Raw genomic sequence first — 26,524 nt, 5'->3', positions numbered from 1 at the left:
GCCTCTTCACTCAGAGGACACGCACGCTTGCCATCAGCCTTCACAGCTGTCTCCCACTGTCTAGGGCCAGCCTCCTACGGGGCAAGGGAGTAACTGTAAAACCAAGCACCCCCCCTCACTGCCACCGCCTCCCCCTCCTCCCCTCCAGCCATGCTCCTCCAGTGAGCACACATGCCATTTATAGCTCCCAGCAGGACTGCTGGGACTCACATGCCTCCCATCACATGCCCTGGCCACCCTCCCTTTGAGCTGAGCACAAACTACACCTGGCACAGGTGAGACAGAGGCCCCAACACGTCACCTCACCCAGGCTGAAAAAAGGGTCACTGAGACCCTCCGCATGGCTGGAGGAATCAGGTTTAGAGCAACTGGAACATGGGTCTAACAGCCAGAGCCACACCAGGCTGCCTGCTCAGCACAAACGTGCAGTCACTGCAGGTATCAGGCAAGGTTCCCCTTGCCCAGGGGCCTGCTACAAGCTCCCTCCTTCCTCATCCTTCCGGGCCTTTCAATTGCAGGGCCATGTGGAGGCCTTTTGATCCTCAAGCTGCAGGAAAGTCTGCACAGGCAAGAAGTAAAAGCTGGCTCTTTTGGGGCTGGCTCATCCCTTCTGCTGCCATTATCCCCAGCATGAAGATAAGGAGAGGGAGTCTTTCCAAGATGTTTGCTTGTCCCACTTGTGGTCTGAGTGGGACCTTAGCATCCGCCTGCCCGAGTTTCCTGGGATGCTAACCAAGGCAGTCAGACACACACTATAGAGCCAAGCCCTGTCCCTAGGCCACCATCTCCCACAGGACACAAGTTTCCAGCAACACTGGATGCCCCTAACCCAAGCAGCACCCTGGTGGCTCTTGAAAGCAGCTTAAATGAGGTTTTTTGGCACATTGACAGACCCATTTCATCTTTAAGGTTTCCAGTTATAAAGTTCACATTTCTAACCTTTTTCTTCCACAGCTATGGGCACAACACTTGGTACTATGCCATAAAAGCCACTTAGCTGATTATCCCCAAGGATCCCACCAGACAGCCAGCTCCACACCCTTCCTCCCTACCCTTCCCCCTTCCTCCCCTCCCCCCCCCAGCATCATCCTTCCCATTCCTTCTCTAGGTCACTGCATGAAGACCTTTTCTTTTCCAGCTCTTAATCCATCTTTCAACTGGGGAATACTCTCTGCACTCAACACTAGGGTTGCAATACTTTCCATCCCATTACTGATCTCCTTTCCATTGATATTCCAGCTATTTTTGTTTTTTGGGGTTTTTTTGTTTTGTTTTTCTGCTAAGTACAGGTAGGTATTCTAATTTATTTATTTAGCAGCCAGGTGTCTTCTATGAGCAGTAACAACTAGACTAGAGGTATTGCTGCATACAAGAAATGAGGTTTTTAGGGCCTCTCTTGAAATGCTTGATTTTCTCTTGAAGTGCTGGGTTTGGTCAGCAGTGGGGTTCTTCTGCACTTCATACACAGGACCAAGAAACAGCATGAGTAGGGCTACTCCATAAGGAGTGACTACCTAATATCTAAGGGTCACCCCATAGTACCTGAGCACAGCAGAGACGAGCGCTGATAACAGAGTCAATCCATGGACCACATGATGAACTGAAGTCCAGTATCCAGTCAGGAGGCAGGGCCAACATCAGGAATGGATAATAAAGCTACAATATGCATAGAAGACAGGGCTAGAGGTAAGGCCAAAACAGGGACACCTACAAGATTGCTCACAACAAAACAAAACGCACAGGCTTGAGCTTATATGGAGCTCACAAGGGTGGGAGGTCCCAGGTGAGACTGCTTAAGACAATTAAAGCCCATTAGTTCCCCCAGAGGTGCATAATACAGCTGCGTAAGAGCCACAGGGCAGCAGCTGAAATCAGAGCAAATCAAAAGCACTTCTTCAAGCTGTGTATCAGCTCTGTGCACTCGTTGCTCTGCGGAGCTTAAAGCACACACAGTTGGAAGGAGAACTTTCTAGCAAGAAAAAACATCCAAGGAGCCTTGGGAAGGCCTGGTTTTGAGGTTCTTGTGCCGTAGGTAGTTGTCAGCTGGGACTGCTTGCCATCCTCTTAGACCATTCAGTAAAAGTTCAGTTTTGGTTACAGCTGGTGGCCCACTAGGTGGAGCTCTGCTCTGATGGAGCCAGGATGTCTTCTTTCTGGGCCTGGATACCACAGGTAGCCAGTCTTCGTTTCCCGAGTGTTCAAGATGTTCCTTCCATTTAGGCTGAGACAACTGGATTCCATCCCTGTCAACCACTCAAGTCCTCATTCTTCTGCAGGGGCTCTGATTTCCTGCTCTCCTCCACCACAGTTAGATGAGACTGTATTTGCTCAGCTCTCTGTTTCCAATTAGTTTGCCCAACATCTGTCTTGTCCCCAAGGATACAGAACTTATTCAATGACATCACTCTCAAAAAAATACAATCCAAACCCCTGTCTTTCTTCACCCTTTGGGTCTGGAGTTTGTCTCAGCTATGGTGCTTTGCTATTTTGGGTACTTCTCTGTAGTCACCAAGTCTTGACTGTATGCTAACAGGCACTCATGTCCCCAGGATGTGTTGCAACCCATCCTGACACTGCTCACAGAAACAGCTCACTGCAGCCACCTTGTTCCCTTCCAGTACCTGCCTGCTTGAAGCTAGCAGAGCAAGGACGTCACTCCAGATGTCCTTGGCACCTCTGTTCTCTAGCAGTGGTATCACACAGATGCTGCTTGGCTAGCCTACCACAGCTGATGGTGTCTGGTACCATGTTCAGCCCATCTCTGCTGTTATGTCCAACATGGGGCAGCAAGGTGGGTGAAAAAGGGATCATTCACAGATAGTCAGATGGACTCTACTCTTCCAGAACCAGCTGGAAGTACTTCTGGGGCAACATGTGTTCTAGAGGTAGAGAACACCACAGGAACACCCAGGCAAGACAAGACATGCTGATCAGTGACTTGGCTGCAGGAATCAACCTACAGTCTGCATCCAACCTGCCTGAGACAGAGGAGCAGGCAGGAAAGTCCACAGGAATGGGACACATGGGAGGGATGGAGCAAAAGGACAAACATCAGGGAGTATCAAACAACAGCAGATGCATGTGAGAGGCCACTTGCAAGTTAGAGGCAGCAGTGCTATGGCACTCGCACACTTCAAAGGGATTGTGTATACACTGGGAACAGCTGGGAGGCACAATAAGAGCTGTCAAGGAGAAGAGAAGGCATGTTCTGAGACTTCTGCCTGCTACAGGTCCTCTCAGTGTACACAATGCCACCACCCCTATGCTGTGGCCAGGCCATCTGGAGAAGGGTCACGGAGGTACCAAGGGTTGAGTGGTGACAAACTCCTGCCAAGTCCACCGTGCAAAGGAGCAGCAGATCTAGGGAGGAGAGAGGCACCCAACAGCCAGACACAGAGAAATCTTAAGCTTGCCAAGAGGCCATGGCTTGGGGACAATCCACAGCTCCCAGCTGCAAGACACATCCCAAGTGTCAGAAAGGGCCAGACATTTTTAGTACCTCTAAGAGCCAGCTTTTGATAGCCAGCAGACCTACTTGTACCCAGGAAGGCCCAGCTGAGCCAGGTCCATTCCCAAGCCCTGGACAAAATTGGCACTGAGCCAGCTAGCACTGAAAAATTAACCCTCTTCACCCTCCAGTATCTCTCTAGCCTCCCAGGAGAGCAGAGGTGGGAAAGGGGTCCTGGACATTTCTGATCCATCCCCGCTTAAAGTAGAGCCAACTAGTCAGGATTGTTCAGGGCTTATCTGGTCCAGGACAGTTGATGAACATCCCAAGGCTTCTCTGGGACCATCTCAGATCTTTAGCATACTTGGTGGGAAGCATTTTTCCTAATATCCAACACGAACTTCCCTCATGCAGCTTGTGCACATCAGCTCAAGTCCAGCCTCAGGAAGAACTCACGTATTTCTCTATAATGCCCCAAGCCAGAGCTGTACAGAGAGCAGAACTGCTGGTCAGCGGTTTGGCCAAACCCAGGATCCCACTCTGTCTCTAAGGGAAAAGACATACCCCATGCTGGCTTGGCTCATGTTTATGCTGTGGGAACTGGGGCTTCATGTACATCATCTGCCCACTTTTCCTTCCCCAAAAAGAGACTGCCCAGGACCCTGCCATTGTGGGAAGACATTGGCACAGGACAGAAGGCTGCAGTCCACATGACAGCAGGAATCCCCCCAGTATCCCCACTACGCCTGCCCCTGATGGCTCCTCAGTCCTGCAAGATGCAGCAGCTGAAATCTCATGTGCAAAACCACAACCCAGTGGTACCTGAAAAGCTGGGGTATGGGTGTGTGTGCACAAGCCCAATTAACAAAGGAGAAAAGCTGGTAAAAAAGCTTGGCTACCTGAACAAGGGAGAAGCCAGAAGCCTGTCAACATGACCATTGAGGGCTTACTTGCAGGGAGCTTAAGAGGGCCATTTTCTCTTGAGACTCATCTCTCTTGGAAAGCAATCCATGACTGCCCAGAGACAGTCAGTACTAAGGCCACGTATCCTTTCAGGGCTCGACAGGCTGGGACTGGATTCTCAGATACAGCTGGGAAGGGTGCAAAAGGGTTAAAGACAGGAGACAAATCCTCCCCAGGAACCACAAGGAGAAAAACAATCCAACAGCCATCTGACAGCAGCGTATTACAAAGTCCAAAAAAAAAAAAAACAAAAAAACCAAAACCCAACAAAAAAAGCGCCTTCTTTATTGAGAGCAGCACATAAAACCCCAACAAAACCCAACCTTTCTTGGCTGCAGTACCCTCTGCTCAAGCAAACAAACTAACCCACTCTAGGCTGCATTCCAGTAACAGAAATACTACGGTAGGGAGGAGCTGCTAAGGGAGTCGGCGCTCTGGAGGAGGAAGAGGGAGAAAGGGTGTGCTTCCCAGAGTAGTGTACAAAAAAATTTTTTTAAAAATTAAAAAAAAAAAAAGGCACAGGGCAGTTGGGAAAGGTAGTGAGCTCCTTCATATGCCAGGCACTTTGTGTTCCTGCTGTCTGGCCTGTACCTGTGGGGCACGGGGGAGACAGGCATGCCTAGCACAGACGGATGGAGAGAGAGGCCGGGCCAGGCCGGCAGATATGCACATGGCGAGCAGGGACCGAGAGCCTGGTGCTGGAGCCGCCTGGCTCACAGGGGAGGGGCAGCTGCGCTCCATCCACGCCAGCAGCCAAAGGGAGCCAGGCTGGGCGGGTGGAGAGCAAGAGGCAGCAAGGGCTGTCTTATGGAACCTGTGAAAGAGGTGGTGGAGGGGAGGGGGGACTGGGGGACACTGGCTTGTGCTTTGAGTTCAGCAGCTGCTGGTTCCGAGCTGCTTGCTGGCGCATCAGGGTCAGGCTCAGCAAGGGGCCATGGGAGTGCTGGGAGCTCCCCAGGCACCTACAGACCCCTGTCCACCCCACTGCATCCTTCCCCAGCAAGGGGCTGAGATGTTCAGACTTTGCTGTCAGCTGGGCTGTCCCCGAGGGCGGTGGCGAGCTCACTGAAGGAGGGTCGATCCTTAGGGCTGGGGGCCCAGCAGCGCTGCATCAGCTTGGAGAGGCGGGAAGGGCAGCCCTCGGGGTGTGGGAGCTTCGTCTTTCCTGACTGCAGACCTGGCATGAAAACAAAATCCAAAGGGCTGTTGGGAAGAGGTGTGATTGTCTCCTTGGGTTGCAAGGAGGGCAGCACCTCTACACACGAGCTGGAACAGCCTCCCCAGACAGACTAGCACCATGTCAAGTGGGGGGATGTCACACAGCCCAGCTGTCCCCCACTAGCACAAGAAATGGAAGTAGGCTACAATGCCAGCGACAGCTCAAGGTACTCTACGTACCTGCTAAGACCTCATCATCTGCCAGCGGGGTGTAGGGCATCTCCCCATTCATGAAGACCTCCCACATGAGCACCCCAAAGGACCACACATCTGACTTAGTGGAGAACTCATCCTCCAGCACAGCTTCAGGTGGCATCCAGCGCAGAGGGATCCGGGCCTGGCGGAAGTGGTAGTACTCACTGCAGGCAGGACAGACAAGAAATGAGACTGGCACCATACCACCCCCTCCCAGTCCCCTGCCAGGGTCCCAGCTGACCTGCTGTACACATCCTTACTGAGGCTCAGGGATGAGACCTTGACCTGCCGCTGGGCGCTGACCAGGCAGTTCCTGGCTGCCAAGTCCCGGTGTACAAACCTGCCATTGGAGAGATGCTCCATGCCCAGGGCAACCTGTGTGCAGAGAGACACCTGACCCCAGAAAGATGTCAGCACTGGCTGCCCTCCTCAAGGCCCCCAGCGCCACAGCACTTTTGAAGCTGCACTATCACCTTATGTTTGGTAGTGAGGGGCTGTGGCTTCAGAGACTCATCTTTGCTCTTGGAGATCCTCAGGAACTGCTTTAGGTCCCCCTAGGAGGCAGACAGCAACTCAGGGGCAGCACCTCTCCATGCTGCCAGCTGCATTGATACCTGTAGTGCCTGGATGTGGCAGGCTCACTGGGAACCCCAAAAACCTGTATCTCCTGGGTCACAGTCCCTGCCTGTCCTGCTGGTCCCTGCCTTGTAGGGCAAGCCATATCTCACTTCTGGGCCTCAAATGACTAAACTCAGGGAAAACAGGACTAATGTTTGCAGGAGGTTTTCCATGCCCCAAATTAATTTCTCTCCCGTGAACTCCATGCTCCCCATAGTAGCTCTTAGCATTCACAGCCATTTTACAGCATAGAGTCCCACCTGTTCAGCTGAATCCTAGTCACAAAACAGAAATCAGGAGGATGTCGAAGAGGATGAAATCACTTCCACGTCTTGCAGGAGCCCCATTCCCCTTCAAGACTCCTCCACATAGAATCAGCTGGGTTGGAAGGGACCTCAGAGATCATCAAGTCCAACCCTTGATCCACTACTGCTGTGGTTACCAGACCATGGCACTGAGTGCCACATCCAGTCTCTTTTTAAGTACCTCCAGGGACGGAGAATCCACTACTTCCCTGGGCAGCCCATTCCAATGCTTGATCACCCTCTCCATAAAGAAATTCTTTCTAATATCTAACCTACGGTAAGCTCAGCCTGGTCTCCCTGCATTTTGCTTGGCTGTGCTGCCAGCCATGACTATGTCACACCTGCAGGCCCCCTCCTCCTCCTCTTGGCAGGGCCCTTACCAAGTCCACATACTCCAGGACCATGTAGTGTGGTTCTGCTTCACGGCACAGCCCCAGCAGCCGCACCACATTGGAGTGGTTCAGCTTGCCAAACATCTCTGCCTCTCTTCGGAAGTCCAGCTGCAGCTGCTCATCCCTCGTCTGCAGGCTCTTCACCAGGACCAGTGCTTCACCCTCACCATCCTCTGCACCTTTTGCCTTAGCCAGGAACACTTCACCAAACTCCCCCCTGCCTGAAAGTGTAGAGCAGCATGTGGGAAGACAGCATAGGCTAGGATAGCACATGTAGTTAAAAGCCCAATGGCTGGTGAGCCCTCTGTACCCCAGCACATCCAGTTTTCTGGTTAGGACATGCTAAGGTGTCAGCCACAGGTTTCATGGAGGAGTAAGGAGAGGGCCAGAGTGGCCCAGCATACCCAGGGTTGTGATTGTCTGCAGGTTGGAACGTGGAAAGTGCATCTTGTCAGCCGCACTGTGCCGCTTGCTGGCCCCAGAGCTGCTGCCCAGGTTGGTCAAGGCTACTTCTTCCTGGATCTCTGCTGTTGTCTGCCCATTCTGCAGCAAAGCACCACCTGTAAGGAAAGCACAAATAGCTTCAGCACCCTGCCAGGCTATGAAGCCAATGTCACACTGGGGATCAGCCCCTTTGGGGACTGACACTCCCAGCACCCTCAACTTGCTCCAAGCAGCCCAGCTTCATTTCTAGCCCCAGGAGACAGAGTGGCCTCCACACAGTTGTTCCCCTCTAGGTTCATGTCTGATGCCATCTCTGCCAGCCCTGAAGCCACCTCTGAAATCAGATGCTGAGCAATGGCTTTGGTTCCAGAGCCAAGCAGCCCCATCTGGCCTTGTCCATCCCATGCCACTCAGTCATCCCAAAGGTGTGGCTACATCCAAATTACCACTGACAAAACTGCAGAACAGCAGCAGAAGACTGGAAGCGTGAGACAGAGACAGAAGAGAGAAAACCTTCCTCGCTATAACCACAGTCTCTTGAAGCCTAAGAGAACTCTCAAGTCTATCTGGCATTGGCTGCCTGACCCCCTCGCTCCAGCTCTCTTCCCAGCAAGCCAGCAATGCTCATGTCCTTGGTAATCTCAAACTCTCAGACCAGATCAGCCTGGAGTTTACTTTATTGCCTGGGTTAAAGCAGTGCTAGGAAGCACTGTCCTTGCCATCAGGCCCAACAAACTTCCTGCTCAGGAACTCTATTAGAAAGTTCCCTGGCACAAACAGAAGCCAGTGAGCAGGACAAAACATCACTGCCTCAGGTAGAGAATTATGCATTTTACAGGCAGCTTGTAGAGGAAAGACTGTACAAATAGCAAACCTTGATTTTGAATGCATTTACTGCTTGGATTAGACTTAGCACTAGGTAGCAGTACTCTTCATAAGCTGAAGGCACAAGTTTGAGGGCAAAGCAGGGCACAGCACCAAGCTCAGGTGTCTGCAACATCACTCTGCATTACTGTGCACATGCTCCATTTCAGATAATCCAGGAGCAAGCATTAAGTAAACACTGGACCATGCAAAAGGATTTATTCACAAAATTAAGACTTGACCCAACGTGGGTTGGGTCAACTCCAACAGGAATCCTACTGCTCAGAAACTTCCAACAAGTATTATTGTACAGCAGTGTACACAAGAGAGGTACCAGCCCATCAGCACATGGTCTGGACACCTGACAGGGTGTCCGGGTAGGCTTTGCCACAGGAAGGTTTGGAGCTGTGAAGACTGAGATACATTAGCTTAAGAGCCATGGCTACTGACAGCTGTCCTCTCTCACTTGCTGGAGTAACATTTGCAGAAGACCATAGTGAAAAAACATCTACTCTACAAATCAAAGCTTGATGCTACTCACACTTTCCCTGTGTTTATGCTAATTATTAGTAAGACTGTTTGACTCTGTGCTGTCTGCACTTGTGACTGATAGTGTCTCAAGACCACAAGCTTGAGGCCAAGAGGATAATACCAGATCACCACTGCAACCATGCCAAGAAACTACCAAAGGCTGCAGAGTGACTATGTTGCCAGTGAGAGACAGCACCAGCAGACAGCAATGACAGACACTTTTGAGAACAGGTATTCCCATGTCTCAGAGTTGTCTTGCTGACAAGACAGTCAGCAACAAAGAGATCACAGAAATGAAAAGGAAATTTTGTTTACGTATCCCACAGTCCAGAGGGGACCCACGTGTCCACCTTTGCCCATCTGCCTGCAACATCTGAGCATCTCCTGGAAAAAGAGGCACAGCCATGTTGCCCTGGTGAACTCAGCACATGCCGACACCAAGATGAAACTCTCCCTTCAGTCCCCACAGCTGTTAAGCTCCCCTAGATACTATGTGTTCACCCAAAAAAGAAGCAGCAGTCAGAGGGACACTGAGAGCAAGCACCCTTGTTAAAGAAGATGTGGCACACCAAGCACATGACCTTGGAAGGTGACTGATTTATTAGAAGTGCATTGATCCATAGGAAACCCATAGGAAGGATCCACTGCAAATCCATAGGAAGATCAAATCTGTCTGTATTCTGAGGGCAGTGGAAAAATCAGCTGGTGGCCAGCCAGGGACTATTTGTCATCAGTAGGTGCTGAGATACTTTAGGTCACCCAGCTAAAGAAGGACCACATCAAATGGAAGAAAAGAGCCCAATATTTGAAGACCATGGTGAAGGGGATGAGTCCACTGCAGCTGGCAGCAAAAGTAAACCACTTCTGCAGAGAGGCTAGGGAAGTACCAGAAAGGAGTGCAGACATCTGGGCAGCTGGGTTTGCTTGTAGAAGTGAGGATGAATCTCTGACAGCTAAACTGGTTCCAAATGAAGGGTATAAGAAGAGGCAAACTCTGGCAGAATAAAAAGGAAAAAACTACCTCAAAAAAAAAACCTAAAATAAGTCCCTTCCCAGGAAGAGAATGCTAGCCAGAGCCTGCTGGCATAGATGAGCTGCCTGTGACATGTCCACAGGAAGAGCTCACAGTGATGATGGTAGCAGAGTATAAAGCTGCAGAGATGCTCCTGCACCTCTACTCCCAGGAGATTCCCCACAGCCAGACTTCTCTTCTGGAGGGTTGGCTCTGTTCAAAGTACCAATACAAGAGGAAATACAGAGGATGAACCTAACAGTTGTGTCAGGACCTCACAGCAACCCCCAAGCAATCAGGATGCAGCTGTATGATGGATGACTGGGAGGGGGAAGCAAGATGTCTGCTTTTAGAGCAGTGTGGAGAGAGATCCAGGGAATTATACAAGCAGCAAACTCATCTGTACCCCATCATTTACAAGTGCTCACTGTGGCACAAGGTCAACAAAGAGCTGAAACAGCTTTAGAAAATTAAAATGATGCCCCAGAGATCTTAGTTTCACTGAAGGAGTCATCTAGCTTATGCAAAATGGGGACCTAGTTTAGTCTATTTGCAGGGATTTTGCATGGTCTCATGGAAACAGCTCTTTGAAAGCAGCTGAGCTGCCACAGAGCAGGAGGGAACATCCTCCAACAGAGACATAGAAGGTAGGAACCAGGGTAGTACAATATGCTGCCAACATGGAAGGGGCACTGCTGGCAGCTGTTTCCAAAAGCCATGAACGTATCTGCCAGCAAAGGTCCAGGGAAGCTGCAGCCACAGCTGCAGAGGGATGCTGAGCACTGGGAGGTGCAACTGGAGATACAACATGAAGCCTGGGGAAAGCAACCCCTATGTCCCATCCACAGTGGTAGACTCAGTCCTGAACTGCCTGCTCTGCCTCCAGAGAGAGCTCTGTGGAGAGGGAACTGAAGCCAGTGGCAGAGCTGTGTCACTGCAAAGCTGGAGGCACCAAGTCCTGCCTGGGGCTCTGTAACTCAGAAGGCAATAGTGCAACCAGAAAAGGCACTTGCAGGAACAACCAGACATAGAGAAGAGCTGTGTGTTCCAGTACAGAGCGGATTGGTAACAAGCTTGAAAAACAAAGAGATAGATTTCAGATAACCTGTTATGCACCAGAAGTCCTTGTTGGAGGATGCCACAGATGCTCAATGCTCATATGAATATCAGAGATAGCAGGGTGGGTTCACAGCAGAGCATAGGGCTGTTCAAAGTCTTCCCTCCAGCACCAGGAGCTGCTGAACTGTGATTTGAGCAAGCCAGCAGAGTACTACTATTTCATTACATTGCAATAGGGACACACTCCTCACCTTGATAAAGGGTGTACAGGATGCCATGTACAGGTACTGGAAAGCAGAAGCCATACGTAACTCAGCAGACAGAGATGGCCACTGCATGGGAATGGGATGCAAGACTCACACTTGCTTATTTTTCAAATGGCAGAAGGTCTGTGCCACCCACCATAGCCAAAACCAAGAGCAAGAGACTCCAAGGGTAAGGAAGAGTACCCTGTTCCCCAGGAGCTCCCTGGCCCTCCACTCCTCCAACCCATGAGTAAAGGGCCAGCAGTGAAGCCCCCACTGCCAGGGATGCTGGCCTCACCATTCAGACACTCCATTTCTGGTTCCTCGCCCTCCGGGTGCTTCTTCAGCCTCTTGGCTTTTCTCCGCTTCTTACAGTAGAACATCAGTCCCAGCACAATAATAATGTAGGCGACAGCTGCACCCACTGAAAGCCCAATGGTCTGGATCATCTTGTAGGGCGTGGGGCTGCCAGGTCCCTCATCCTCTTCCACTGCTGGTTTGTCTGTGAGGCAAGAGAGCACAATGAAGATATGGAGGGATTTCCCAAAACCTGCTCAGGAATGAGCTGGAGGAATGAGAAAAGCCCCCCACACTGCTGTGGCCACCTCCTTGTCCAGCCACGGCCCAAAGCACACTGTGCTGCACCCCAACAAGGACACTGCCATGACTCTAGCAGGCATGACCTGACCTGCAGGACCCAGCAGCGGGGCCAGGGTCAGGACCTAGAGCTGCCAGGGATACCAAGAGGCAATATCCCAATGTTGGGCACCTTCCTTACCTACAACATATAGGAAAGCCTCGCTGTGCTTTATGTTGCAGCTGTTGCCAGCGATACAGGTGTATTTTCCAGAGTCCTCAGTGGTGACGTCGTAAATGACGAGGGAGCCATTGGGCATGATCTGAATCCTGCCAACCACATAGAGCCCTTTGCAAGTACCAGAGGGATGAGGCAGGCTTGGGGCATCTGCAGCCCCATCTCCCCAGAATGCCTCAGCCCCACATCCCCAGTGCAATTATCTTGAATCTTTCACTGTGCAAAGCTCAAGAACAAACGGTTGCAGCTTATCTGCAACTGTGGCAGAAGGGGTAACACTGGGGACAGGAGAGTCCAGGCCCTGGGACAGGGAAACAACTGAGTACATATGCCAGTCAAGCTGAGAACCCGAGACCCATATGCTGGGTAGGCATGAGGAGAGCCATGCTATGCCACATTTCAGTTTGGAATGGAGGCTGTGTACCTGGGCAGGAGCTTGCCGGGATCCAAAATCTTGTCCTTCCCTTTCCACTGGATCTGCGGCACTGGGTCTCCTTCTGCCTGGCACTGGAACATGGCTGTGTGCCCCTGGTACACTGTTGTGGGCTCTGGCTCAAGCTTGAAGGTGACGTAAACTAAAGAGAGGCCAACGCAAACACCGTTGGCTCCTGAGAATGGTGCTGAGCTCCCACAAGGGAGCAGGGTTAGTACTGGCATGGTGGCACACAGCCTCTCAGGCTGTGTGCAAAGCACTGACAAACCAGACACACGAGTGCCACAGGGCAGAGCTTGGGGTCAGGCCAAACGTTTCTCTCTCTGCAGGACCATGCCAGTTGGGTGCCACCCAGGTGCCAAACCTACTGCAAGGCCAGCACAGCAGGAAACCCACCTGCCTTCTCTAGAGCCCTTACCTGCTACCATGAGCTGCACAGTAGCACGGATCTCGCCCTGCGGGCTGTTGGAGGCGATGCATGTGTAGTTCCCTGAGTCACTCCTGCTCACCTTGTGGAAGGACAAGATGCCAGCATTGTGGCTGACGTGGGATGGCAGACTGCTCCCATCTGCAAGATGTAAGAAGAGAGGTACAGCAATCATGCATAAAGCATTTGTGCCACATGGTGGCTTCCCAGGAAGCCACAGCACCATAGCTTCACCCATGTTAGAAGTGGGCCAACACAATTCCTGGGGCCCCAGGTCAGAAACAGACATAACATCTCCAAGTCCCCCTCACCTGTTTTAGTCCACTGGATGGTGGGCTTTTCCCGGCCGGTGGCTGAGCAGGACACTGTAACCTCCTTATCAAACTCCATGCACTGCAGTGGCTGGGGCGGGGGGGTGAACTTCAGCTTCTCTGCAAGAGAGACAGATGTGCTGTTAAGCCCTCACTCTGAGCCACAGGAGGCACAGGAGCTGGAGGTATCACACCTGCAGGTCTCCAGGAAAAAGAGCTCCCCCTCCCCACGGGGCATGGTGTGGGGTGCTTGTCAGCTTACCTAGCACGTGCACCCGCGCATATCCCTCAATGCTGCCCGCTGGTGTGCTGCTCACACACTTGTATGTGGTCCCATCATACACCTCCACGTTGTTGATGCGCAGTGTCCCGTTCTCAGAGATCTCAAACCGTGAGTCCTGCCCCTCAGAGGGAGAAAGGGAACAGAACAGAAATTTGAGTCAGCAGCCCTGGGCTCACACCTTGCTCCTGGCACTCCTGAGACTCCACATGCCCATATTGTGCCTCAGATAGACACAGCCCTGCTGAGACCCACGTAGAGGAATGAGTGAAGCTGCAGTGACATCTCTCTGAGGGACATCTCTCCTGTCACTGCCCCAAAAGCACAGGATTGACTTCCAGCTAAGTTGCTAGAGAGCCAGTTGTACACCCATACACCAGTAGGATGGAATTGGTGCCACAAGAATGGGCAGAGAGGGGATGACAGGGATGCTGGGCCTAGGAGCAGGGCAAGAAACAGCAGCAGCAGAGGAAAGAGCTGAGCAGGTGCCTGGCAGAAGTGCCCATGAGCAGAGTAAGGGCTTGTCCCATCACCTCACCTCAGAGATGGAGACACCGTTGCGGTACCAGGTGACAGTGGGTTTCAGGGAGGCCTTGCTGAGGCAGTGCAGGTATCCCGGCTTGCTCTCCTCCAGCTGGCTGTCCTTGGGCATCTCCACCCACTTGGGTACCGCTGTGCAGAGATACAAGGGGTTACACAGGGCCACTCAACACCCCTCTAGCCAGCACCAGCACACACCACACAGGCATTGTGCAGCCACCCATGAGTCCCTGCAGCCCAGCCATGAGAGAAATGACTCTCTGTATCAATGAAGTGATGCACCATCCCACCCCAGCTCACCCCAACAATCCCTCCAGCCCTTTCTCTCCTCCCAGCCCTTCTCTGAAAGCTGCCTACTAGCTACAGTGATGCTCAGCTCCTGCTTCTTCTCTCCAGCCTTGTTGGCAGCATGGCATGTGTAGGTCCCTGCGTCTGTCTCGTTGATACTGGTGAAAATGAGCTGCTCTGCCTCTTGGTGCACTCTGCCAGAAGTGGGAACTCGTTTCTGGTTCCTCTCCCACCAGACTTCAGGAGTGGGTATACCCCGTGGGGCAATGCAGGCCACGCGGTGCCCCTGGTTTGCTGTCAACACCTTCGGGGAGAAGGGTGCCATTTCTTCGATCTCTGAGAGGAGCAATAGACACCAGGGCTCAAACAGTGCAGGAACATGTAGCCAACCCACCATCATCATCACTCCCATGGGAGCCACCAGCCCAGGGAGAAAGCACACTAGCTAAGTTTGCTCCCCTCATCCAGGCAGCAAGGATAAGCCATTCTGTGAATAAACCAAGCAATTTTTCACGTACTGACTCACAGCTATACTGTTACAAAGCTCCAAAGTGACACTGCGACCCAGGGACCCACTGCCCACCCTGCCACCAGCCCCAGGACCTCACCTGCTAGCCGCAGAGTCGCCTTCAGCACAAGAGCTTTCCCCCTCTGCCCACGGCCAATGCACTTATAGACACCAGTGCTGCGAGCCCTCACCTGGGTGATCAGCAGGGAGCCATTGGCAAACACGGTGGTCCTGAGCATGTGAGGAGAGGCAGGGATCAGTGGACATCCCTGCAGGATGTCGGACAGAGCCACAGCCCTGTGATGTCTTTCATGAGCCCATAGAACCAAAACGGAGACTCTGTGCTAATTCAAAGCTTCCCAGTGCAGGGGGAGCAGCATACATAAAAAAGGAAATGGTGGGACATGTGCTTCATGAAAGAAATGAGCTAATGGAGGCCTCTTTCTTGAAGAGGAGCTGCTTCCCACCAAAAGATGCATCACCAAGCTTGGCCAGCTCTGAAAGCTGGTACAGCAGGAAAGAGGGTAGAGAGCATAAGGTGACACCTGGGAGCTGCCAGGCTGCTGTGCATCTGGCACCCAGATAGCACAACTTGCTTTGAACAGTCTGGCCGAGAGACATCAAAAGCTCCAGGATCACCATCCATGAGCAGTCTGGGCTAGGAAGTACCTGCAGCTCTGGGGATTGCCCCATGTGTAGGTGTCTGGGGGTCAGAAATATTCCTGGCTCTGGGAATCACTATGCACTATGGTATCTGGAGATGCAGGACAGACATGGGCCCAGTGATCACTGTGCAGACACTGGGGGCTGAGAGATGACCCCAAGTCTGCAGATCACCACCTGTGGGCATCTGATATTGGAACAAGACACTGAGAATTGTCCTAAGTTTGTACCTGGGGTTTGAACTGTCCTTGGCTCCAAGAAATTTCCACACATGAACTTTTAGGGCTGGGAGACATCCCCAGCTCTGAGATCATCATGTGTGGCCATCTAGGGCTGACAGTCCCACAGACTCATTCAAAGACAAACTGCTTGTTGAGTCGTGTGCAGATAAAGGCTATGCACATGTACTAAGTCCCTGCTACACCTGAGCCAGCCATGGTGGGAAACCAATCCCAGTGACCAGCTTGATGTTGAATACTGGCTCTTGGGCACAGCCAGGGTTTGGCCTCTCTCTGTTGCTTCTGGAACACTGTGTCCCCTTTTCCTCCCAGCCCTGCCCATATCACTGGGGTCCCTATTACTTGGATTTGTTGGTGATGGGGCTGTCTTCGAAGAGCCACTCCTGTGTGGGAGGGGGCACAGCTACAAACTGGCAGTCAAACATGGCCTCTTCATTCTTGGTCACGATGAGGTCCTGCGGGACGATCACTGCCTGAGGAAAGCTCTCGTCTGCAAGGACAGAGACCACAGGAAGGTGAAAAAAACCAGACTGGCTTGTGGTGTTCCTTCACCAATGCTCTGATAGGGAAAATCACAGAAGAGCTGGGTGCACCCTGTGAGCACACTGCAGACCCAAAGGAGGAAGACATGCCAGTGTGGCTGTAGTTACACAACCAGAGCCCAGGACTGCAGCTGGCAGCTGCTGGGGGAAAGCCTCTTCTGCTTTCAGCTCACCCCTGAGCACCCTAGGCTCATAGTAAACAAACCAAACCTCTCTCTAGACTGTGAATTCCCTTGTCCAGTTCCAAATACTTCTCTAAGATGGACACCTCCCTGGGTCTTGCCTACAAAGGCCAGTGGGGTGTCCCACACACATGGCACCATGGTGGCACTGGTATTAGCAAAACCACAGCCTCCAGGGTCCAAATCTGTTGAAGGATGAAGGACCCTGATGCTTCAGTACTAGAGACAGTGGTATAGATCTGCTCCAGAAAGGTGTAGGGGCAACTTAACACCTGTAAACAGGGTAGGTAGGGTTCAACCCTGGCCAGGTGTGTCAGGCCTGTCACTAGCCAGAGGTTTCACACAGAGAAAAGTCCCACCAGCCTGACACTTGCCCCACAGCCTGTCTGCTGCCCTGCAGCAAAGGGGAGGTGACTACCAGAGCAGTAAAACAGCTGAGTCCCCAACCCTGAGTAGCTGGGACGTAACTCACCAATGATATTCAGCGTGAAGTTGTTCTGGCTGCAGACAAAGCCAACAGCACTGCGGGCACAGCAGTAGTAGAGGCCATTGTCATCGGGGCTGGTGCTCTGCAAGGTCAGTGTTCGCTCCTTGTTGCTGACAGAATAGGTGCTGCGGCCATCGGGAAGGGGGGTACCGTCCCGAAACCACTGCCATGTGGGGCTGCAAGACAGAAGCAAGAAGGTGACCAGGTGCCAGGCACCAGCAGGGCTCCCCAGAGAGCACATGTGTGGAGGAGGCAGCCCAGAGATGGCCCCATTTCCCTGGCTCTCCATCCCCACCGCTGGCCCCAACACAGACATGAAGCCATGAGACATGAAGCCAAGTGGACAGGACATGACTGGAAAGCAACAGAGAGTGAGTGACCGCAGCACATCAAGCAGCTCAGCGACCGGACTGTGATGGCCTGTCCTTACTGTGCTCCTCGCTACGCGGCTCTGAGGAAGCCATTTGCCTTCTCCCCCGGTGCTCAGCCACGGGCTCAATCCTGCCTTTCGCCTTCCCTAGATTCTACTGAATCCTCGCCGAGGAGAGAGAGACACAAAGAGAGAGAGAGGGGCATGCAACAAAAGTGCAGGGGGACCTCTGGCAGGGTCCACTCCTTGGGAGGCAACCCTTACCGTGGGTGGCCATCGATGTGACACCGCAGGACCACTGTGGAGGAGGGCTGGATCTCAGCTATGCTGGCCGGCTGCTTCAGCACGACACTGCCTGTCTCAATCCCTGTGGGATCAAACAATATCAACACAGCTGGCTTTCCAAATCTACAGAGCCCAGGTAGATGATGATGTCAGTAATAACCAGAGTAAGCACAGAGAGCACATCACATGCCTGCTTAGAGACACATAAGCCCTCAAGCCAGTACAGAGAAAAAGGGACACCCACCCTGTAAATGTCCCACTTTGTCCTGTATAGCTATTCTCTAAGAGGTAAGAGGGACTGAAAGGACCTGCAGTGCTCAGGACACATCCCCATTTCACATATAGAAATAGTAAAGGCAGCAGGGGAAAGCATCTCTGGCAGCCCTAGGGACATCAGAAGATACGAAGGACATGGTAGCTGGAGAGGAATCCTAATTGTACAGGTCACACTGCCTGACCCCTGTCCAACCACCCCCTCCACACACACAAACACATACACACACACACATTAGCAGGCAGCCTGGAAAAGCTGTTTCCAGTCTCAGGCTCTCCCAGGAGGGTGTTTCACCCTGGTCACAGTGGGTAGCACCAGGCTGCAGCATGTGCCTGCCTGCTCTCCTGCCCCACACTCACACTTGATATTGAAAGATGCATTGGCTGTGCGCGCCTCCTCCCCAGTAAGCAAGTTCCTTGCTACACACTGGAAGCCCCCAGCATCCCGGTGCCGATCGACAGCAGCAAACTGGAGGTTGCTGCCTTCCTTGAAGCGCTGCTCCGTGTCCTGAACAGGGAGCCCATTCTGCAGCCATTCAAACTCCACATCTGCTGGATCCTCCACCTCACAGCGGAGGATGGCACTACGGCCGTGCAGGGCATCCTGGGAGTAAGGCTCCTTGGTGAAAAGGATAGTTGCCTGAGTCCCCACAGCTGCAAGACATAAAAAAGAAGGCAAGTTTAGAGCATGGATACAGGGAGAAGAGAGTAGGCTAGCACAGGCTGTTCACAAGCATCTTCAGACAGCTGAAACTGCCATGCTAGGAGAAACATACACCTAAGCACACCTACCAAAAAACATTCCCTGAAGGGAAAGTTTAGACACATCTGTGCTCAGATTTCACAACAGCCACTTTAAAGCTGTCTCTCCAGCAACCACTGGGACAGGGCTTGCCACAAGCCCAGGGGAGCCCTCTGCTCTCTGGGGTTAGGAGCATTAGGAGGAAGCTCCTGGAACCCACTGCTGAGTGCTGAACTTCCACCCTGAACAGAGAGGTGTCTGGACTATTTCTAGGCTTTCTTCAAAGCTTCTCTCCTTGGAATCATGTGTCCATCTTACCTCCACATCCTCAGAAATCACCCCCCAAAAAATGGTCTGGAACAAGGATTTGCCATGGGCATAAACAGAGGAGCTTCTGAAGCATATCAAAAGAGGATGCAGCAGTGACATCCCACATCTGTGCTGGGTTTTCAGCTCAATTTCAAGTAGAAGCAGAAACAAGAAATTGGAGTGGTTGACCCCAGGGTCTGAGAGCAGCTGTGGTATGGCTCTGGAGGGCCGGAAGCATCTCTCTGCAGTAGCAGAAAAGCCCAGAATGCTCCTGCACATATTAACCCCTACCCAAGAGCTCAAGGTCCTGGAGACAGAGCAGCCAGCACTTCCCCAGGCACTGCCTGAGGTGGCTGGTGAGAGACTGCAGGAGCATATTCATCAATGTGGCTGCTGACTGGCCACAGCCAGCCATGCAGACGCTCTGCTCCAGTTACCAGCTGGCCACAGAGAGGAAAGCAGACAAAGGGCAATTCAGCACATGCCGATTGCTGCTGGACGATGCACTGCAGGGAAAGAGGCCAAGCCAGGCAAACTTAAGAGCATCTCAGAAGTAATCTCTTGTGAAGGCAAACGAGAAGGTGGTCAAAACGGTGCAGTCCCACCCCTGCAAGGAAAATGGCTTCAGAAAGAAGTTGCCTGGGAGAGTTATGCAAACAGGATAAGAGCAGCTGAAGGACAGGTTCTCTGTGGAGATGCAGCCACATCCTCCTGTCCAGTGCTTATATACAAGTCTGGTAAAGGGACACAACTTGACAGGACATCTCTGTCAGCTAGAGCTAAGGGTAAGGATTGTATTTCTGAATGAGGTATTTTGAAGGGGACATCTAGATCACCACACTACAGAAAGCTATGGAGCCCTTTCCATACTGGGGAGTGTTTGGAGATTGCTGTGTAGGGCAAGCACCAAGCAAAGTCTCTTCTGCCTGCAGCTGCTCATGTCAGAGAGTGCCAGTCAGAGAGAGACCTCAGCCTATGTCTGCTGACAGCCATTCCCCATAGTCCAGGCAGAGGGAGAGAGACAGCAGTAAAGTCCTCCCACTGCAAAAACCACAGAAGCCTCATCCCAAAGGCACGGGGGCAGAGGAGACAATAGTTCGCAGCCTGCAGCCTTTGCAAGATGGGACTGTGGGTTCAATTCTAGTTTTCAGTCACCCCAAAGAAGTCACCAGAAAGGAGGCAGAAAGAAACTCAGAGGTCACAGGAACAAGCAGTGCAAAATGACATACCTACAGGTCTAGGATGTGGGCCACGTTGCAGACCAGCTTTCTAACTTCAGCACTCAATTGCGTCACTGACCTTGGTGTGCAGGCAACATCCCAAGGCAGCTTAAGTCCCATAGTTCCTAGGTGGACACCACTTGTCAGCTGCATTCACAGCATTTAAAGCCACTAGGAGCAGCCACAGAGTGACCTCTATGGCCTGAATGACAGAGCTGCAGTCTGGGTCTGAAGTACCATCTCCTAGGTCTCCTATCGAGCTAATCCCCATAAGCATGCTGTGCTTCAAGGGTTAGCATGTCCAGTGACTTTTCTATTGTCACCTACTGTGTAACTCCCCAGTGGGTAGGAGCTATCCATCAGTCTGTGACAGTTGTTTCATGAACACAAGATGAACACGTGCCCCAAGGTAGAACAAGGGGTGGGAACGTGTTCTTCCACACATACATGCACCTTGCTCCCCACACATCAGATCTGTCTCACCAAGAGCACTCAGCAGCACAGCAACCGCCTGACCTCAAGCAAACACAGCTATGCACTCAATTACACTCATTGCCATGCCAAAACATGTTACTGGGACAGACAGACAGGACCAAATAGAAACACAAAAGTCAAATTCACTCAGGTTTGAACCTAGAGGAGCCGGGTCTGTCCTTTTCCACAGGCATGCTTCAGGGTACCAAGGCACACATCCATCAGATCATACCAGAATGGTGTAAAACACACACAAGACACCAGTGTTCAACAGAACAGCTGATGAAGGACATGGATCAGTTCTCCTCTTGGAGTCTCAGCATCTCAAAACCTTTCACAGCCTATTAGCCCTGCTAGTGCTGAAGTTAGCGATGAGGCACCACTCTCAGAAGGTCTAGGACATTAAGGTATTACAACATGATACTTTAAATTCAGGTGTGCTTCTAGAGGTAAATAATCAGCATTAACAGAATACCCCTAAAAAGCATCAGAACTGTTTTCATCCCATCATTGCCAGCACAACTGTGTTTCACTCAGCGTTGGTCAGCTAAGAGCTTCAGCAGCCTCATCATGTGCATCTTGCTGCCTCAGCATCCCCCGTGTCCAGGCAGGGGGACATGGCTCTACAGACAGCAGACAAGATGAAGGACTGGCACAAGCTCCACATGTGGAAGGTGTCAGGAAACAGATGTCAGGACCCAGCTCCCTGGTTGTCCTGATTTGAGTCAGGATGCAGCCAATTTTCTTTTCGTAATTTTACTTTTCATTAAGTCTCTTCTATGCTGAAATTAACAGCACATTTCTCAGTCAGTAGCTGCTTCTAAGACTGATAATGTTTGATGTTTATAGTTACTGCTAAGAGAATGTGTAGTGTCCCTAAATGAATGATTTTCTCAAAACAGCCACCCTGACAAAATGGACATTGCGCTCGGGTGGAGGCCTCATTTCATAAACCACCTGCACTCTTGTTGTCACAAGGAGAGACCCTCTTTTGGGTACCCACCCTGATAAACAGGGCTCTGGTCTTGCAAGAGCAGCCCCTCATTCAGTGGCCAGCCCTATAAGCTGAACACTGTCCTTGCAAGGGGAGCTCTGTTTGATGGCCACCCCAACAGGCAGGACACTGTCCTTATTTGAGAAGGGACAGGGGCAGGTAGAGGTACAGTTTGTGCGTGCCCTGTGTAAAGGGCACATGTGCAGAAATAAGGTTTATTGCCTCATTATCCCATCTGGAGGGGCCCAAGGGAACACCTGGCTTTGCAAGATATACCAAGCCCCCTGAAAAAAAAGTTGGGGCAAGGTAGCACAAAAGATGCACACTCGAAATGCTAGATGCACAGCCACCATTCAAGGACCACAACTTCCTACCAAGATCATCCAAGGGTGGTGATATCTCTCCTATCTCTCCTTTATCTCCTTCTGTGTCTGTTTCTATACCTTATGTTGAGACATACGGGTGACATAGTTCCTAACTTTTTAAAGTTCTGCAACCCCCTGCTTTGTTTTGTTACTTGTAACCTGTTGTTTTGACAGTTTCCTTAAATTTTGCTAAACTGTAATCCACTGCTTTGAAAGTACTGCACTTTCTAATTCTGCTAGCTGTAATCTGACATGTTTCATAATCTTTCTCACTAAGTAAAATGGTGTTTTGTGCAAACCTCCTGTGTACTAACCTCACCCCTAGAGTACCTGAACCCGATCTTGCCCAATAGGTTGTTAAAAGAGATTTATTAATAGAGGGAGATTTGGCCCAGCTGCACCAAGGCTCCTCTCTGAAGGAGTTAAGAAAGCAAGGGGGTCCAGTTCAAATCTCCCTGGGTCGATGCCCACTCTGTGGGACGTGATATTTTAGTTTGGGCCCCCACCTCTAGGGAGCCATGCTCACTTTGTGAGATGTGACAGCGCCGCACCCACCTTGTGGGTCATGACAGAATGGTGTGGAGAACTAAAGGCACTGCTCGGTTCTGCTAAACATCTTGTGCTTCGGAAACAAAAGGGAGGTAAAGGGGTCACACCTGGAATCTTCCTGTGGGGAGGAGTGGACTATACAGGTGACCAAAATATTCAATCCCATAGGCATCATAGTGTAAATCTGAGGATCGTAAGGGTCAAGCTTTCTTTGTCCACAGTCCTGAGAGGACTCTCTTTGTCCACAGTCCTGAGAGGACTCTCTTTGTCCACCTTGATCCTGACCCGTGCCCTCCTGAATCCATGTGCTTCTACATCCAGGTCCCATCTACTATTGACTCTGGGACTTACACAGGTCCAGCCCACTGCCTCAGTGGTGATGTGAGCATTATCGGGGGGAGGGGGAAGCATGACAGCAGTTTTGTATATATTTGTATATTTTCATTATTTTCTTTTTCATTATTATTTTCATTTAAGCAGTGTAGTTTAGCTTCCAACTGGTAAGTTTCCCTTATTCTCTTTCCTTTCCCTCTCTGAGAAGGTAAATAGGTTAATGGAGAGCGTTTGTCATTCATTTAATTACAGCCCAGCATTAAACTGTGACACTGGTGAAACAGGAGAAACTATTCATGTCCTTATCTTCTGTCTTGGGGAAATGGAGACAATCAGTTCAGCTTGAACAAGATCTCTGTGATAAATGTCTCATGAGCACAAGAGCCACAGCAAATGGGGATAAGTAAGTGTTAAAGGGCAGCAAGAGCCACAAACTTGTGTTTTGTTTGGACAATAGCATCCAAGGTGCTATGGATGAACTGGCTGCATATGCTGGAAGCCAGTGTTCCAATCATACACCAGATGTGGGCTGAAAGACTAGCAGTAGCTAGATGTGATCCTGGTATTTTTGGGGTGTGAACATCAGAAGCCCAAAGCTTGACAGTTCCCTAAATCCAGAGCACCAGAGCTCAGTGTTCAGAGATAGGAAGTGCTGCACTTGCCCATAAAAGCTGTGCAGCCCTTGTGCAGGAAATGACTGGAGATAGCAGGGTTCATGCATCCCTCCCACCCCATCTGGGCTTTGGGACAGAGGCATAAGAAAGGTGTCCAGGCAGAATACTATCTGTGTGCAATGCCATTATGCCAGAATTTGGGTAAAAAGTTTATAAAGCCAACAGACATAACCATCTATAGTAAATGACGAACAAAATGCTTCTGCTTGTTCCGCAAGCCCAGCTAGAGGACCTCCCAGAATCACTGTGTGGCAAAGCCAGGATCATGCATGGCTTAGCCACTGGAGGCTGCTAGAACTGCCTGAGCAGGCATATGAGAGCTTTTACAGCACCTGGTGGGGAGCAAAGGTGACTCTTGCTCAGCCTGACTGGACACCTGCACAACAGCATCTTCCTCCTGTGGTTTCACGACCTAATCCGAGCTGAGCTGGCTTGACAGGAGCTGCTGAAAAAACCTTCTTCCCTTAGTAAGAGCCACCCAAAAAAAAACCAAACCAAAAAACTCAGCAATACCAGATTTGTTGGAAGTCAGCTTAGAAAGCCTGTCAGTGAAGAACTCTCTCCTGATAAGACAGCTGGGCCAGGCACAGTCCTGCAAAGCCAATGCTAAGCAGTCATCCCAAATGCATGTGCTGGCAAACACCCGCTTCTGCATATGTACATGAAGCAAGCCACGCCAGGCTGGGAGAAAAAGAAACCCTCAACACGTTTCTAGCCTAAAACTATTTCAGCTGTGGCTACAGAAAGCTTTTTAGGAAAGCTTCAGCCAGATTAGATAAACACATTGCCAATTGAAGCACAGCATGCTTATAAACGTCCAGTGGCGTCTTACCCAAAGGATATTTAATTGATATGCAAAACCCTCCTGTAGAGATAATAGATGAAGGTTAAGTGAACTGTGCAGGGAAGTCACATTGGTCCTCATAAGTCCCTAGGGTATCATAATTCCCACACGCCACAGAGCAAATCATCTGCTGGGAGGAGACAGGCACAGGGAGGAACAGGATGAACAAAGACCAGTGAAGAGGAGGCTCAGATCACATCCTGGCTCTGAAAGCATAGTTGGAGCAAAGATCTGAATGCAAGGAACACAGTACCCTGCTCAAAATTAATTTAATTTATTTAAGGAGAAAAATAGCTACACAGAAAAAATATTCACACTAACATCTGCATCATCCGCCAGAATTTCTATCAAATGTATCTCAATTCACTTTTTGGGCTTGCGATGTCCCCAGCACCCAGCAGTCGCAACCTCCTGCATGTGCAGCTGGGCACATGCAGAGTGTTTCAGGGTGACAAACCAGCAAAGCTGCATCCAGGACAGATTTTGTGAACAACTCCATGAAATTTGCCACTGCTTCCTGAGTTTGCGGAGTGAGTTTTCAATCCTATGAGCTTGACAGAGAGCAAAGGGCAAAGCACCTCTGGTGAAAGAGACCCTGCCCCACAGTAGCCAACCCCCTGACTGTTGCCAGAGCATCACTGCAGCAATTTGGTGGCAGATGGCAGCAAAGCCTGGGAATGGCTTTGGTTTGGGGAAGTTCAGCAGATACAGAAAAGTCAGATGTCAGTGTTGCTGTATTTCATCAGGCAGAGCTGTAAGAAAATGCACAGAAAAAAGTAATACCAGTTACCTGAGGGAGCCATGGCAGAGCTAGGGGCTAGGACTGGGAAACTGGGGCTGAAGTTTTGGGGGATGCCACATCCCTGTTCCTACCTAGGCAGCACCAAGTTTGGCAAATCCCAGGCACAGAGACACTGCAGAGCTCTTTGTAAATGAGGTGGCAGCAAACTTCCCAGCTGTGTGTCTCAGTACTGACCTCTGAGGCTGGAAACTGTCCTCCAGCACTGTGCTATGGAGACAGATGGACAACAGGCAACAAATCCTCATAGACTGCAGCCCCTCATGGTGTGCACGGTATTGCAAGCACGGAGATACAGCAGAAAGTATGTGACATGGTAGGACTCCCCCCAGGGAGATCAGCAATCTTTAAGACTATATTTAGGGCTGCTGTCAAAAATAGGATCAGTAGCCCTAGTGTGGCCTGGCAATGAAAGCACCTGCCCCACTTTCTGCACCATACCAAGAGTCCTTAGAGCAACCATGAGTGCTGCCTGCTGAATCACTGCTGTGGTAGTAAACTCAAACCTTCATGCTCATCTTCCAGACTGCAAGGGCATGGGGCAGCATCACAGGCCAGGCCACAGCCGAGCTGGGTTTTCCATCCGCCACTTAACAGACATCAGTACTAGTGCCACACACTCACCTCGGGACACTCCAGTAGTCCAACCCCATCTGAGTGCTGCAAAGCAACTGTGCAAGCTGGGGAGACCAGTCAGCACATCGCCTGCCCTGCCTGACAGGCTGAGTCGCCTACATCTTGAAGCAATCCAAAATCATTGTCTCCTTGCCTAACCACATCGCTTGGGAATGCAGCCTCAGCCACAAGGCCTTCAGCTGCTGCACAGCCCCCAATCCCTGCTGTCTCTGCAGCCTTCTCACTCACCTACTCGCTCCTTCAACCCTGAGCTGCCCACCCCCAGGCATGCCCAAGTGTCCAGCTCCCAGTGTCCAGCTCCCAGGTGCCTCATCACTGAGTTAAAATTGCTCTGGGGAGAGGACTGAAAAAGAAAAGGAAAGGATTAATTTTACTGTGTACCCAAAAGAGCCTAGGTTACCAGCCTCTTGAGATGATCCCAAAGTTGCTAGCAATCAAACAAGGAATTAAAAGCATGGGAATGGGATATGGGAGAGGGCTTTGTACAAGTTTAAGTTTTCCTGGTTTGGAAAGGAAGCAAGCACTGTGGTTTCTAAAGCTCGTAGCCCAGTCCCCCTCTCCAGCCAGGCCACATGAGTATTATACTGCAGACTTGCTTCCAGGGGCACGTCAGCAAAGATCATCCTGGCTCAGCTCAGCCAGATGTGCA

General features: G+C 51.1%; 1 protein-coding gene across 3 annotated transcripts in view; it reads right to left on the bottom strand.

Moving 5' to 3' along the window:
* Positions 1-4,892: 4,892 nt before the first annotated feature.
* PTK7 (protein tyrosine kinase 7 (inactive)) overlaps positions 4,893-26,524 on the bottom strand; it is a 38,639-nt gene continuing 17,007 nt past the window's right edge. The window contains exons 2-20 of one of the 3 annotated variants that reach the window (XM_030448604.1): positions 18,297-18,590; positions 17,643-17,745; positions 16,994-17,184; positions 16,140-16,287; positions 14,996-15,126; positions 14,457-14,723; positions 14,098-14,231; positions 13,542-13,683; positions 13,280-13,399; positions 12,960-13,109; positions 12,533-12,683; positions 12,073-12,200; positions 11,593-11,796; positions 7,544-7,699; positions 7,128-7,360; positions 6,298-6,378; positions 6,066-6,217; positions 5,810-5,988; positions 4,893-5,588 (exon numbers count right to left, since the gene is read on the bottom strand). In XM_030448604.1, coding sequence (XP_030304464.1) covers positions 5,428-5,588; positions 5,810-5,988; positions 6,066-6,217; positions 6,298-6,378; positions 7,128-7,360; positions 7,544-7,699; positions 11,593-11,796; positions 12,073-12,200; positions 12,533-12,683; positions 12,960-13,109; positions 13,280-13,399; positions 13,542-13,683; positions 14,098-14,231; positions 14,457-14,723; positions 14,996-15,126; positions 16,140-16,287; positions 16,994-17,184; positions 17,643-17,745; positions 18,297-18,590 — 3,125 coding nt within the window. In that variant the 3' untranslated portion in view covers positions 4,893-5,427. The remainder of the gene's footprint in view (positions 5,589-5,809; positions 5,989-6,065; positions 6,218-6,297; positions 6,379-7,127; positions 7,361-7,543; positions 7,700-11,592; positions 11,797-12,072; positions 12,201-12,532; positions 12,684-12,959; positions 13,110-13,279; positions 13,400-13,541; positions 13,684-14,097; positions 14,232-14,456; positions 14,724-14,995; positions 15,127-16,139; positions 16,288-16,993; positions 17,185-17,642; positions 17,746-18,296; positions 18,591-26,524) is intronic. The other 2 variants (XM_030448605.1, XM_030448606.1) reach the window with 2 other exon arrangements.

Source organism: Calypte anna, chromosome 3 (assembly GCF_003957555.1).
Source record: "Calypte anna isolate BGI_N300 chromosome 3, bCalAnn1_v1.p, whole genome shotgun sequence".
NCBI lineage: Eukaryota > Metazoa > Chordata > Aves > Apodiformes > Trochilidae > Calypte > Calypte anna.
Note: the sequence above shows the minus strand (reverse complement) of the source record. Positions and strands in the feature narration are given on the sequence as shown.